The following is a 13870-nucleotide window of genomic DNA, read 5'->3' on the forward strand; positions in this document are numbered from 1 at the left end:
AGCCGCTGCAGTGGGATCAGTGGCTGAGGGACTTGGATTGGTGTCAGAGGGCGGAAGAAACCATATATAAGGCCAGGGGCTGCGCAAAAAAGTGGCAAAGGGTGTGGGGTCCATGGAAGAGGTTTCAGGGTGCTCGAGGGGGGGGGGAGGGGGTATACCGTCTTTGTGGAGGGACGCTTGGCTGCAAAGATAACATCACAGACTTCAGGAGGAAGGTCGAAGGCTGTCAACTGTCGCCACTCAATCTCAACGTAAGAAGGTGGGGACTGGATACGTTTTGGTGGAGGACTGTCCCCTGCTGCTGCGACAGAAGATCCTCCCAAAAAGGCAGTTGGATCGGAGGATTGATGGCCATGTGTGACAGCTCGGGATACCAGACTCTTCATGCCCAATCCGGAGCCACAAGGATGACTTGGGCCTGGTCGCGTTTGATCTTCTTCAGCACTCTGGGCAGAAGTGGTATATGCGGAAAGGCGTATAGAAGACCGCAGCTCCACTCGCGACGAAAAGCGTCGCCTTGCAAGTGTCACCTTGGACATTTCAGTGCACAGAATTGCTGACATTGCGTGTTCTCTTCGGTGGCGAATAGATCTAACCAAGGCTCTCCACACTGCTGAAAGAGACCTTGCACCACTTCCGAGTGAAGACGCCGGTCGTGATCCATCATGCACCTGCGGCTAAGTTTGTCCGCCCTGGCGTTCAGAGAACATGCCAGGTGTTTAACCACCTGGGATATGCCCTGATGTTCCAGCCATGTACAGAGACGGAGAGTCTTTTGACAAAGGGTCCACCACCCCACCCTGCCCTGTTTGTTGCAGTACCACATGGCGGTGGTGGTGTCCGTGAACACCTGCACTGCTCTTCTCCAGACAGAGGGAAGGGATGCTTTTAGTGCAAGACGGATCGCCTGAAGCTCCAGAAGGTTGATGTGGAACCCAGATTCCGCCGGAGTCCAGAGGCCTCTGATCGCCTCTACCATGTGGCAGCCCACCCTAGAAGTGATGCGTCCGTCACCACTGTGTACTCTGGTTGGGAACGGGAGAGGGATCTGCTGCTGACCCAATCCTGGTTCGTTAGCCACCACTGCAATTGACGTGCAGTGCCTTCCGAGATCTGAATGTAATCGGACAGATTCCCTTGATGCTGTGCCCACTGGAACTTCAGGTCCCACTGCAGAGCCCGCATATGCCACCTGGCATGATCTACCAACAGGATGCAGGAGGCCATGAGGCCCAGCAGCCTCGGGGTCATTCTGACCGAAACCAGGGATAGAGGCTGAAAGATCAGAATCATAACCCGAATATCCCATAGTCTCTGCTCGGGAAGATAAAAGCTGAATCTGCGTCGTGTCCCGAAACGCTCCGAGGAAAAGGAGCTTCTGAGAGGGAGTCAGGTGTGGCTTCAGCACGTTCATAGTGAACCCCAGCGCGTGCAAGTGGTCCGCCATAGTCTGGAGGTGGGAGATGACTGCCTAGGGAGAGTCCGCCTCCAACAGCCAGTCGTCGAGATAGGGGAAGACCGGAACCCCTGATCTGCGCAGATGAGCTGCGACCACCGCCATTACCTTCGGGAACACCCGAGGGGCGCTGGTAAGGATGAAGGGGAGCACAGTAAACTGAACGTGCTCGTGGCCCACAGGTAATGCCAGTGGGCCGGCAGGACGGGGATGTGAAAGCAAGCGTCTTGCATGTCCAAAGCTACCATATAGTCTCCAGGGTCGAGGGCAGACAGAACCTGAGCTAGTGTCAACATTTTGAAGCGGTTGACATCCTTGAGATCCAAGATAGGTTGCAGCAGGCCTTTGTCCTTCTTGGGCACTAGACAATAATGTGGTAATAGCAGCCACAACCTACTTCTGGGGTAGGAACTCGCTCGATGGCTCCCATGGCCATGAGAGCTGTAACTTCCTGTTGGAGAAGGGCCAGATGATCCTCCGACATTCGATGGTACTGAGGTGGGATGGCTTTGGGGGTGGGAGGTAGTCTCGAAGGGGAGGGAGTAGCCCCTCCAGACTATCTGCAAAACTCACCTGTCCGACGTGATGGTGCGCCAGTGAGGGAGGTAATGGCGAATCCTGACGCCCACTGGCGATTAGTGGCAATGCAAGGTCGGACTAGGAGGATTTGGAGGCTGCTGCAGATGAGGCAGTGGTGGACAGACCCACTCGCTGGCCCCCACGTCCCTGGCTGCGCAGGGGCTGAACAGCCTACACCATCCTGTGGCTCTGTGTGGAACATGGCAGGGCACACCTTCCGTATCCACGAAAGGGCCAAAAAGCAGACTGTGCAGGGCGGGTGGTGGAGAGGCCCAAGGACTTGGCCGTAGCCCGAGGGTTCTTAAAGTGCTCTAGCGCATTGCCTGCTTTGTCGCCGAACAGGTGAAGGCCATAAAAGGGCATATCCATGAGGGTAGCTTGGACATCCCTGGAAAAACAAGTCGACCTCAGCCAGGTGTAGCGTCGAAGGGCTACCGACGTTAAAATCGTCCTGCCTAGGGAGTCAGCGATGTCCAGTCCACATTGTATTGTAAACTTGGCTGCGTCTCTCCCCTCGGCAGCTGCACGGGAGAGCACGGCCCGGCCCTCCTCCGGGCACTGGGGCAGCACCTGCGCTACCGTATTCCACACAGAGTGGGTGTAACGGCCCAACAGACATGCGATGTTTACTGACCGCAGTCCCGAAGAAAACGTCTTCTTCCCAAGATGGTCCTAGCTTTTTAGATTCCCTATCAAGTGGAGTGTTTGGGAATGCACATTTGGAGGTCGTGACTTAGACCGCCAAGCTCTCAGGGGTAGGGTTTTGGGAGAGGAAAGTGGGGTCACCTGGAGCCGGGCGGTGGGCAATCATCCTATCCACAGGAGCCCTGTGTTGGGCCTGGACCAGGTGCCCAAAAGGATGTCAGTTAAGGCTACATTAAACGGCAGCAAGGGCTTCGAAGAGCTCGCTGCCGGTTGAAGCACCTCTGTGAGGAGCTTAGTACTGACCGCCACCATAGGTAGCTCGAGGTTGAGAGCCTCGGCCGTCCTATGCAACACCACCACGTAAAAAGCTCCCTCCTCCGTAGCCACAGTAGGAGGAGACAACTTACCAAGGTCTGGGGAAGTATCCAGACCACTGGAATCCCCCAACTCCTCTCTCCAGTCCGGATCATACACCAACTGGTCCCAGTCCTCCTCACCCTCCTATGGTTGCCAATCTGGCCTGAAAGAACCAGGGTAGAACAGGGGTACAAATATACCTGTCGCAGCCGGATCGGGCGTCAGTTGAGTTCGGTCCAGCTCTGTGTCCACGTCGGGGTGGAGGCAGGTGTCAACGCCGGCTGGGGACACAACCAGCATCGGAAGCGGATGTGGTGCTGGTAGAATCGGCACCGGTGGAGGTGTTATGAGGTCTACCAGCACCGATCCGGATTCAGGCCTGGATCCAAGGGCACCCTGCTGTGCCGAGGCCGAAACCGCCGGCGTCCAAGGCCCAGGACCCCCAGGCGAGTTGGCGGGGCCCAAAGGTGTGCCAGCGTAGTCGGGCTGCCCAAAGATGGCATGCATCGCTAGGTAAACACTTCAAAGCTGGGCAGGGGTTGCTTCGTGTCCCGGAGGGGGGAAACTCGGAGCCGACACTTCGGGCTCCATACACGGAGCCGCGGGAGGGGCACCATCCACATGCCTCGTTGCGTCTGCCAACGGAGGGAGAAATCGAAGAGCGACAATGCTTCTTCGACTTCTTTATGTGCTTCAACTTACCTGAGGAGTGCGAAGCCTACAAAGACGAGTGGTGGTAGTGGTGGCTCCGCGATAGGTCCGTCGACCTACGGTGCGACTGGGACCTCGAATGGCATGGAGCGGACTGCCGGGCCTCGAGAAACTTTCGAGACCACTCCCGCAAAGACTTTGGATTCATGGTCCGGCAGTCGAAACAGGACTTGGGATCGTGGTCGCGTTCCAGGTACCACAGGCACATGCGGTGCGGATCCGTCACTGACATAATTTTCCGGCAGGAACCGCAAGCCTTGAAACCGGGCATCCCTAACATGCACCTGGAGTCGAAGACTCAAAAACGGTTTCGACAAAAGTCGCCAAAAAAGTAAGTCAAAAAGCGACTGGAGATACTGCCCTCTTCGGATCTACGCTGGTTGTCGCGGAAAAAGGAAAAACTGATGTCAGGGCACGATGGCGGCGTCTCAGTAGCTACTGCGACGTCATCCCAGTGACCATGACGTCAACGACGAACGCGGAGCTGACCGACACCACCTTTTGACGCGTAGGGGTACTGCTGATGAAAAAATTCTCCAGATCCAGTCTGACGCCTGTGGGTAATTCTAAAGTTAAGGGATCTATAACTAACTGTCTCTTTCATATAAAGACTATTAGTTATAGATGCCTTCCCTTAGAATAGATACCCCAGTAATACCAACCCCGGAGGTGGGTCGGCGAACAAAGTTCACACCAGGAAGTCGTGGAGAACAGAAAGGCCGAAAAAGCAGTCTCACCAGACTTGGCTGGCTAGGCAGTAATGCTTGGTAAATGGGTGCAGGGATGCCCATGTGGCTGCCTGGCAGATGTCAACCAGCGGAACTCCACGTTCAAAAGCATTAGTGGCTGCCGTAGCCTTGGTAGAGTGGGCGTGTAGACCTACTGGAGGTTCCTTTTTAGCCAAAGAATAGCAGATCTTAATGCATAGGATGACCCATCGAGAGATGGTACGTTTGTGCACTGTCCGACCTTTCTTGGCAACCACATAAACCACAAAGAGTTGACTGTCCAACCGGAAGTCTTTAGTGCGGTTTAGGTAGAAAGACAGCGCACATTTTGGGTCCAGACGGTGGAGTCTCTCCTCTTTGAAAGGGTGCGGAGGCAGGAATAAAATGGGGAATGTGATTGTCTGACCTATGTAGAAAAGGTAACGGCTTTGTGAAGAAAAGAGGGCCTGGTACGGAGGACTACTTTGTCCGGATGGACAGCAAGAAAGGGAGGTCTGGAAGATAAGGCCTGAAGCTCACTCAGCCTGGAAGGAAAGGTGATGGCAAGCTAGAAAGCACTCTTGAAAGTAAGAAAGCGAAGAGGACAATTATGTAGGGGCTCAAAGGGAGCACACATAAGATAAGTGAGGACAAAATTCAAGCCCCACTGGGGCATTACGAAAGGAGAAGGAGGAAATAGATGAGTAATGCCCTTCAGAAATCTGTTAACCATAGGGAACTTGAAAAGAGAAGGCTGATCAGGGAGGTGAAGAAAGGCCGAAATGGCTGAAAGATAGCCTTTAAGAGTGCCTAGAGCAGAATCCTGCTGGGACAAAGAAAGAATGCAGAGGAGAACCTCTGAAAGAGGGGCAGAAACGGTATCCACAGCCTTTATTGTGCACCATGCCACAAATTTGTCCATCTACAGGCATATACCGTTTTAGTGGCAGGACGCCTGGCTGCCAAGATGACATTACAGACTTAGGGAGGAAGGTAGAAAGCTTTCAACTGTCGCCGCTCAATCTCCATGCAAGGTGGTGGAGACTGGACAGGTTCGGGCGGAGCACCGTCCCCTGCTGCTGCAACAGAAGATCCTCCCGAAGAGACAGTCTGATCGGAGGATCAATGGTCATACTCAAGAGCTCAGGGTACCAGACTCTTCGTGCCCAGTCCGGAGCCAGAAGAATGACTTGGGGCCGGTCGCGCTCAATCTTCTTCAGTACTCTGGGTAGAAGTGGTACAGGCGGAAAGGTGGAAAGGAGGCAGCAACTCCACTTGCTACGAAAAGCGTCGCCGAGCGACAGCAGCCTTGGAAACTTCAACATGCAGAACTGCTGACATTGCGAGTTCACTTCAGTTGCGAATAGATCTAACCAAGGCGCTCCCCACTGTTGAAAGAGACCTTGTACCACCTCGAAGTGAAGATGCCATGTGTAATCCAGCATGCACCGGCGACTGAGTTTGTCCGCCCTGGCATTCAGGGAACCTGCCAGGTGTTGAACCACCAGAGATATGCCCTGATGTTCCAACCATGTCCAAAGGCGACGAGCCTCTTGACATAGGGTCCACCCCGCCCTGTTTGTTGCACTACCACATGGCAGTGATGTTGTCCGTGAACACCAATCTTCCTTTGACAGAAGGAAGGAATGCCCTTAGTGCAAGACGAATCACCCGGAACTCCAGAAGGTTGAAGTGGAGCGTAGACTCCGCCAGAGACCAGTGACCTCTGATCTCCGCCTCTCCCATATGGCCGCCCCATCCCAGAAGTAGAGCATCTATCACTACTGGGACCTCTGGTTGGGGAAAGGAGAGGGATCTGCCATTGACCCAATCCTGGTTCGTGAGCCATCACTGCAAATGACTTGCAGTCCTCTCCGAGATCTAAACAACATCGGTAAGATTCCCCTGATGCTGGGCCCAATAGAGCTACAGGTCTCACTGCAGAGCCTGCATATGCCATCTGGCATGATCCACCAGCAGGATGCAGGAAGCCATGAGGCCCAGCAGCCTCAGGGTCATTCTCACCAAAATCCAGGATAGAGGCTGAAACATCGGTATCATAGCCCGAATACCCTGGACCGCCCCTCGGGAGGATAGACCCAAACTGCGCAGTGCCTAGAACCGCTCCGATGAAAAGGAGCTTCTGGGAGGGAATAAGGTGCGACTTTGGCACATTGACTTTGAACCCCAGCGAATGCAGGAGGTCTGCCTAGTCTGGAGGTGGGAGACTACAGCCTGGGGCAAGCCGCCTTCAACAGCCAGTCGTCGAGATAGGGGAAGAGTGTAACGCCTGATCTGCGCAGATGAGCTGCGACCACCGCCATCACTTTCGTAAACACCCAAGGGGTGCTGGTAAGGCCAAAGGGGAGCACAGTAAACTAAGGACGTGTTCAATAGTTCCATTGGCCAAGAGAGACGTGACATCCTGGTGGAGAAGGGCCAAATGATCCTACGACATTCGATGGAGTGTTGGTGGCATGGAGGGAGTGGTAGTCTAGAAGGGGGAGAATAGCCCCTTCGGAATATCTGCAAAACCCACCTGTCCGACGTGATGTTGTGCCAGTGGGGAAGGTGATGGCAGATCCTGCCGCCCGCTGGCCCCCAGACCCACGACGCTGGGTCCCACGTCTCCGACCATGCAGAGGCTGGGTAGCTTGCGCAGCCCTGTGGCTCTTGGAAGAACGTGGGGGGGCACCCCTTCCGTAGCCACGAAAGGCAGACTGCATGGGGCGAGAAGTCATCGTGAGGCCCAAGGATCTGGCCGTAACCCTAGAGACCTTGAAATGCTCAAGCTCGTTTTCCGCCTGGTCACCAAACAGGCGACGGCCATCAAACGGCATGTCCAAAAGGGTAGATCAGACATCCCCAGAGAAGCCAGATGTTCTCAGCCAGGCGTAGCGAGTCTGCGGTATCCAGCCCACACCAGATAGTGAACTTTGTTGTGTTTCGACCCTCAGCAACAGCATGGGTGAGCATGGCCCGGGCCTCCCAGGGCACTGCAGCAGCACTTGCACAACCGTACCCCACACCATGTGTGTGTAATGGGCCAAAAGATATGCAGTGTTCACCAACCACAGTCCTAAGCTGGCGAATGAAAACATCTTGTTCCCAAGATGGTCAAGCTTCTTGGATTTCCTATCTGGGGGAGCAGAAGAGAATGCGCCCTCTCAGGATGAGGCTTGGATCACCAAGTTCTCAGGGGTAGGGTGTTGGGAGAGGAAAAGTGGGTCGCCCGGAGCCGGGCAGTGGCGTCGGGCAATCCTCCTGTCCACAGGATCCCCTGTGCACTTGGACCAAGTGCCCAGAAGGATGTCAGTGAGGGCCTCATTAAAAGGCAGCAGGGGCTCCGATGAGGCTGCTGCCGGCTGAAGCACCTCAGTCAGCAGGTTACTCCTGACAGCCACTGTCGAAAGCTTGAGACCCAGGGCCTCAGCCGCCCTATGCAACACCACAGCGTAGGAGGCTCCCTCCTCCGTAGCCACGGTAGGGAGAGAAAGCATACTAAGCTCTGGCAAAGTATCCAGACCACTGGCTCTGGGAAAGTATCCAGACCACTAGCTTCACCCAACTCCTCTCACCAGTCAGGCTCCTCAAGTTGGTCAGCTAGTGGTCAATAGACCCTCCCAGTCCTCCTCACTCTCCTCTGCATGCCACTCAGGGCGGTAGGGAACGACAGGGATGAACAGCAGTACAAAAGCACCTTACGGCGCTGGTACTGAAGTCGATAAACATCGGTCCGGCACTGTGCCCTCATCGAGGGTGAAGCTGGGGTCGACGCTGGTTGGGGGCACAACTGGCGTCTGGGGCGTCGCCATTGGAATCGGCACCGGTGAAAGTACCGTGAGGTTGATTGGCACTGATCTGGATCCAGGCCGGGATCCTTGGCGACCCAAGTACCCTCCGGCGCTGGTACCGACGTCGGTAAATGTAGGTCCAGCACTGTGCCCTCGTTGAGGGTGAGAATGGGGTTGACGCCGGTTGGGGGCACAACTGGCGTCTGGGGCGTCGCTCTTGGAATCGGCACCGGCGAAGGTACCGTGAAATTGATTGGAACCGAACTGGATTCTGCACAGAATTTGACCCATCCACGCTCGTCACGAAAGTAATTCCCTCACAGAATAAGATCCTATTGGGCCCACACCTAAGACATGGAACTTTGAATTCAAAGTGTCTTATAAACACAGCAAGGTGCATTTTTGTGGTCCTTTTACTGAAATATCTACATAGGGGTTTGGAGAGAAAAGATGCATTGAAGACTTAGGGCATTCCAACTCATACATCCACAAAACTAGAAAGTAGCTTCCTGGTGAAGGTTAAACTAAACATAACACAGCAGGCGCCGTATTACAATAAGTGCCCCGGGGTGCAACGGGCATTTACGCTCGGTTTGCACGCCACCCAGTGCACTTTGGTATTACAGAAAGGGGCACAAACGCTTGTGCGTCCCCTTCAGTAATACCGATAGCACTGGTGCACAGAAAGCGCAAGTGTTACCATCAGGGGGGTGTTCAAGCATTTGTCAAGGGGTATGCCCTATGCAAATGAGGAATTCCTTTGCCTCTGCACCCGTGTCATATTACAGACGCGGGCACAGAGGGAAAGAAGCTCTCAGGGGTTGCACTCATAGTGCACCACCTTCTAGGTGGTGCACTACGAGTCTGCCCCATGAGAGCAGCCCTCTGGAAGAAAGAAAGGAGGTTCTATGGACCACCCCCAGACATCCCCTTGCAGGTGGGTGCAGTCACTGACTGCACCCGCTGGCAAGGGGATCTCTAATCCTCTTTAAAAATGCAGCTGGGTTGCCGCCTGCAATGTGAAAACACAGAGCGGCTGGAAGCATAAATAACCTATTGCATACAACAAACAACAGGGAAAGCAAATACCTCCAGTTACGGGGGACAAACACGATTTTTTACAGCAAGATGGTTGGCACTACTCCCTAGGTTGTAGAGATAGAAAGAACTGTATCCCAAATATAAATATATAACGCTGCCACAAAACAGTCGTACATAGCCTGATAAGAAAGGAGTACTTGAAAATCACTAGTTTAGTTGTGTGTATTATATACAGTGTATTATACACAGGTTATACAAGCATCATGTTTCAGGCTCCTCAAAACAAATTTAAAGTGCAGATATTCATACAACAATATCAACTTCAGACATGATAGATCACTTCTTGAAACCTTTTTATGAATGCAGAATAAGGGGCATATTACGATGTTGGAGTTGCCTCTGACCTACACCGACTTGGTCTCAGGACCAACCTCCGGTCGGCGGTTCCGACCGCCTGATTATGATGCGACCGAACACTGTTTGATCAGATACTCACATTTCTATGGGAGCTTGAGTTACGGCCAAAAAACAACCATAATACAGGCTCCCATAGAGAAATGGTTGTTTGTGTAATACCCTGCATCCTGTGGCAGGCACCTCAATGGGCCTGCCACACATTGCATGGATTTACAGGGAGGCACCCTATGTACCCCCTCAGCCATCAACCATAGGCTGCGGAGAAATTGGGGCCCTCCTAAGGGCCTCTAAAGTCGCTTTTCGAGAGCCTTTCCTTGTCGGAAAGGCTGGCACAGAAAGGCTGTGGGAAACCAACATCGTAATCCCAACAGCAGAAACGCCGTCCATAGGGGATTTCAGTGCAGTTCCAAATTGCCAGAAATCTCTGAGAGCCGGATGGAACCTTGTCAGAATGACCAACAGGTTCACGCTCCAACCGCCGACATCGTAATTAGGTGATTGGACCGCAAACTGACTGAGTCGGTCGGAAAGCTTACGACTAGTGGTCGGAGGCTTTTTCGACCAACACCGTAATTGGCCCTTAAATGTGCAGCAAATTCAGTGACAAATATTAATCATTTTTCTTTCTTCAAAAATCTTACCAAAGTAAATGCAAAACGATTTCAGTAACTTACTCCATTTGAGTTGCACGCTGCATCCGAAGAGCACTTGTTATTCAAAGTTGTCAAAAAAACACATTTTTGGTGAAGGCACATCTAAAAAGATTTCAAAATTCATTAATTTGAAACTGATCTAATAAGTACAAAAAGAAACCATAACAGTGATATACAATATAATGAACAATCTCTATTCAATGAAGCAACACATTATCTTGAGGACAAAACATTATTTAGGTTGCTTTCAGGTAGCATTTTAGCCCCTTTCCTAAAATATATCAAAGATAAACATTCAAATGTGAAAAGTGAAAAGGAAAATTAGCAGCATAATGGACAGGTTGATAAAAATTATATGATATATTCATTACCACTAGTTTCGAACCAGAAATATATATGTATCTCAAAGTTTTACAAAATCAGTAAAAGGAGTAAATGCTACCATTAGATCCGGGCTTTTACACTATGAGTCATTACATTGTGGGAGGTAAGTACACCAGGAGTCATAACATCGCAGATAAGGTTTACCACCATTACATTGGGAATTGGGAGTACTTTACTCTGCAGATATGTAATTTAAAATAATGCCATCCTACATAACTTACTATACATATACATTACCTACTGGTGGTCGCCAGTGGGTAGTTATAGTTAGGACCTATTTTCCATAGGCAATCCGCAACATTCTATTCCCAATAACTTTGGTGCCGGTTAACGAATCTTTGTGAAATTTTCAAACTTTTTGGCCAGCTTCGGTCCGCTCCTATCCTGACAGTTTGGGGGTGATTCGTCCAATGGGGGCCGAGAAAAAGGGGGGTCCCAAAACGTGTTTTCCCCATGCAATTTTCCATAGGAACCTTTAGTCGCAGCTACAGCCCGAACTGCTGAACGGAATTACACCAAATTTGGCAAAGAGGTAGCCCTTGTTTCAGACTCCTGCCTTTTTGTTAAATGGTGTAAATCTGTTCTGTAGTTTTTTAGATATTAAAGGAAAAAATTATATATATATCTGATTGGCTGTCAGCACTTCATCCAAGAAGTGTTGTCAGCCGTCTTGGGACCAATATACATGATAGCGCCTCATTAAAAAGCCTTGCAGTTAATAGAAGGTTTAAAGACTTTAGTTACATTATAAATCATTTGTTGATGGTACCATACTCATTTTAGGAATTGTGGTGTGGCGGGGGGCAAGATGGCGGCTGCGTGAGTGTTGCGGGCAGCCGTCTCTCTACCAGTGCTCTTTGTGATGAGCTGAAGAGGAAAATGCAGCACCTGAATTGCAGTAAAATTACTCACTGTTCTACCAGACTGGGGGAAATCGATGAGGCTGCTGACGGAGGCTGGCTTTCTGGCGGTGCGGGCTCTAAGACGCCTTATATCAGCAGCGGTGTCCGCGGCTAGATACGAGGCACTGCGGGAGTCCAAGGGTTCACGCCGATACATTGTGTCCAAAAAGGGATCACCCAGACTTTATGCGGCAAAGAGAAACTTTGTTGCCGCTATCGCTGCGATGCCGCCGAAAGGGAAAATGCTTCTGAAAGAACCGAGCGTGACCGGAGGGGCCAAAGGAACATCAATGAATCTGCGCGCGGTTACGGAGGGGAGAAGTCTGAATTCGAATCCGAGTCAGGCTGCAAACAGCGTTCTACAGGCTGGGCTGGGTAAGAGCGGAGCTCCTAAGAAGGTACTGAGTGAGACTGAGCCAGGGGAGCGGAGGTCTGAGAAAATTATCAGACTTAAACAGCCAATAGTACCCGGGATGTTTGCAGGACGAGGTCTAGCTTCTGTTTCTGGGGAAAAGGAATCGCCCAAAGGTAAAAATACTATTGCTTTAACAAGTAATAACGGCGGCGATAAAATAAAGGCTCCAGCGGGAATATTATCAAATTCTGGGCCTTTTGACTTAAACGAGGTCCCCACTGGGGGAGAGGAATTTGTCAGCAATAATGTTGGATGTGGCATTAGCAGGTAACTTGGATTTAGGTACAATGGGCGTAGCAGAAGAGCTGCCACAAGCAATGGGTATGCCCCAGCAGGGGGGGGGGGGGGGATAACACTACAATGCAGGCCCCTGCTGTGCTCATTGAGACACCAGCTTTCAAAAAGATACATGGAGGCCCCGCTCGGGATGATGGCACTACTCCAGGGACACCCGAAGGTGATACATTTTACTCGCTGACTGATGATTCAGACTTATCCATTAATAGTGGCAAAGATAAAACAGATGATGACTTTACAGAAGAGGATAGTAGTAGTCCCCCAGTGAAGCCGGACACCCAGAAACGTATACCATTCCGCACAAAGAAGAAGAGTGCGAGGGGGTCTGATAAGGGGATTACATCAGACAATAGTCAGTCAAGCCAGCTGAAATGGGATTAATATTTATCCCATTTCGATAGAAGAATGGAAGATGAGAGAAGTGCTCACATATTGAATTCAGAAACCAATGTAGACGTTTGCAATGACTTAGGGGACCAGGCACCCCCTCCTTCGATGGAATTAATATACGCTACATTGAAACAAATGCAGTTGGAGGCACGTCAGGAACATAAGAGGGCCCATCTGGCAACTAAAAAGCTGCAGGGTGCGGTTCATAAAGTGAATAAAACCTGCTCAGAGATTGCAGAGCGCACCACTGCACTGGAAGAACGCATCATGCAATTAGAGGCCACTGTGGAAACCTCGGAACAACTGACGACTTCTAATGAGAGCAGGATGACTGATGTCCTTTGGAAACACGAGGACTTCGAAAATAGACAGCACCAGAACAATCTGCGACTCCTTGGTATTGCAGAAAAGGCTGAAGGGGATGATGTCCGTGGATTTACATTGAGGCTTCTTAGGGAAGCATTCCCTGAGTTGGCGCACTGGAATTGGGACTCTGAGGTCCAAAGGGTACATCGGTTTCCCCTGATGCTCAAGAAAAGGGCAGGTCAAAATGAGAAGCTTTTTTTGTATGGGATATGCACATGGTTTATTGTTTGGTATTTTTGGTTTGGCTTGGGAAATAGGTGGAAACTGGTGTGTATGGCTTAAAGAGGAAAATCAGAATTGCATCAGTTAATATCTGCGGGTTAAAAAATCCCCAAAAAAGAAGACGAATCAGCCTCGATGTTCAATTTTTGAAGGCAGACATCTTATGCCTTCAAGAGACCCATATTGAGGGTAGTAGGAAAGGGGTTCTAGAGATGGAAGGATATCAACTTATTGCGTATACGACACAAGAAACTCGGACGAGAGGAGTGGCAATATTTGCCAAGAAGGGGATGGGAAGCTATCCACGTGTTCTCACCGATAAAATGGGAAGATTGGCCATTGTACAAATGTCTCTGGATAATAGAATGTATACTCTCTGCGCAGTGTATGGGTCTGTGCTGGATGACCCTACTTTGTACGATTGGTTGAAAGTGGAGCTTGTCTATCAAGCTTCCCTTGATATTATGCGGGGATTTTAATATTAACATGAGTTGTCAGGTTACCACCCACAGGCTCATGTATCAAGGGCGGAAA

At 51.1% G+C, this 13870-nt stretch overlaps 1 protein-coding gene across 1 annotated transcript in view; it reads right to left on the reverse strand.

Annotated features, from left to right (window-relative positions):
• Positions 1-13870, reverse strand: part of LOC146784520 (disintegrin and metalloproteinase domain-containing protein 9-like) — a 1652657-nt gene that overhangs the window by 130534 nt on the left and 1508253 nt on the right. Inside the window, exon 17 of the mRNA XM_085632972.1 lies at positions 10382-10462. Within this exon, the coding sequence (XP_085489098.1) occupies positions 10382-10462 (81 nt within the window). The remainder of the gene's footprint in view (positions 1-10381; positions 10463-13870) is intronic.

This window comes from Triturus cristatus, chromosome 11, assembly GCF_964204655.1.
Source record: "Triturus cristatus chromosome 11, aTriCri1.1, whole genome shotgun sequence".
Taxonomy (NCBI): domain Eukaryota; kingdom Metazoa; phylum Chordata; class Amphibia; order Caudata; family Salamandridae; genus Triturus; species Triturus cristatus.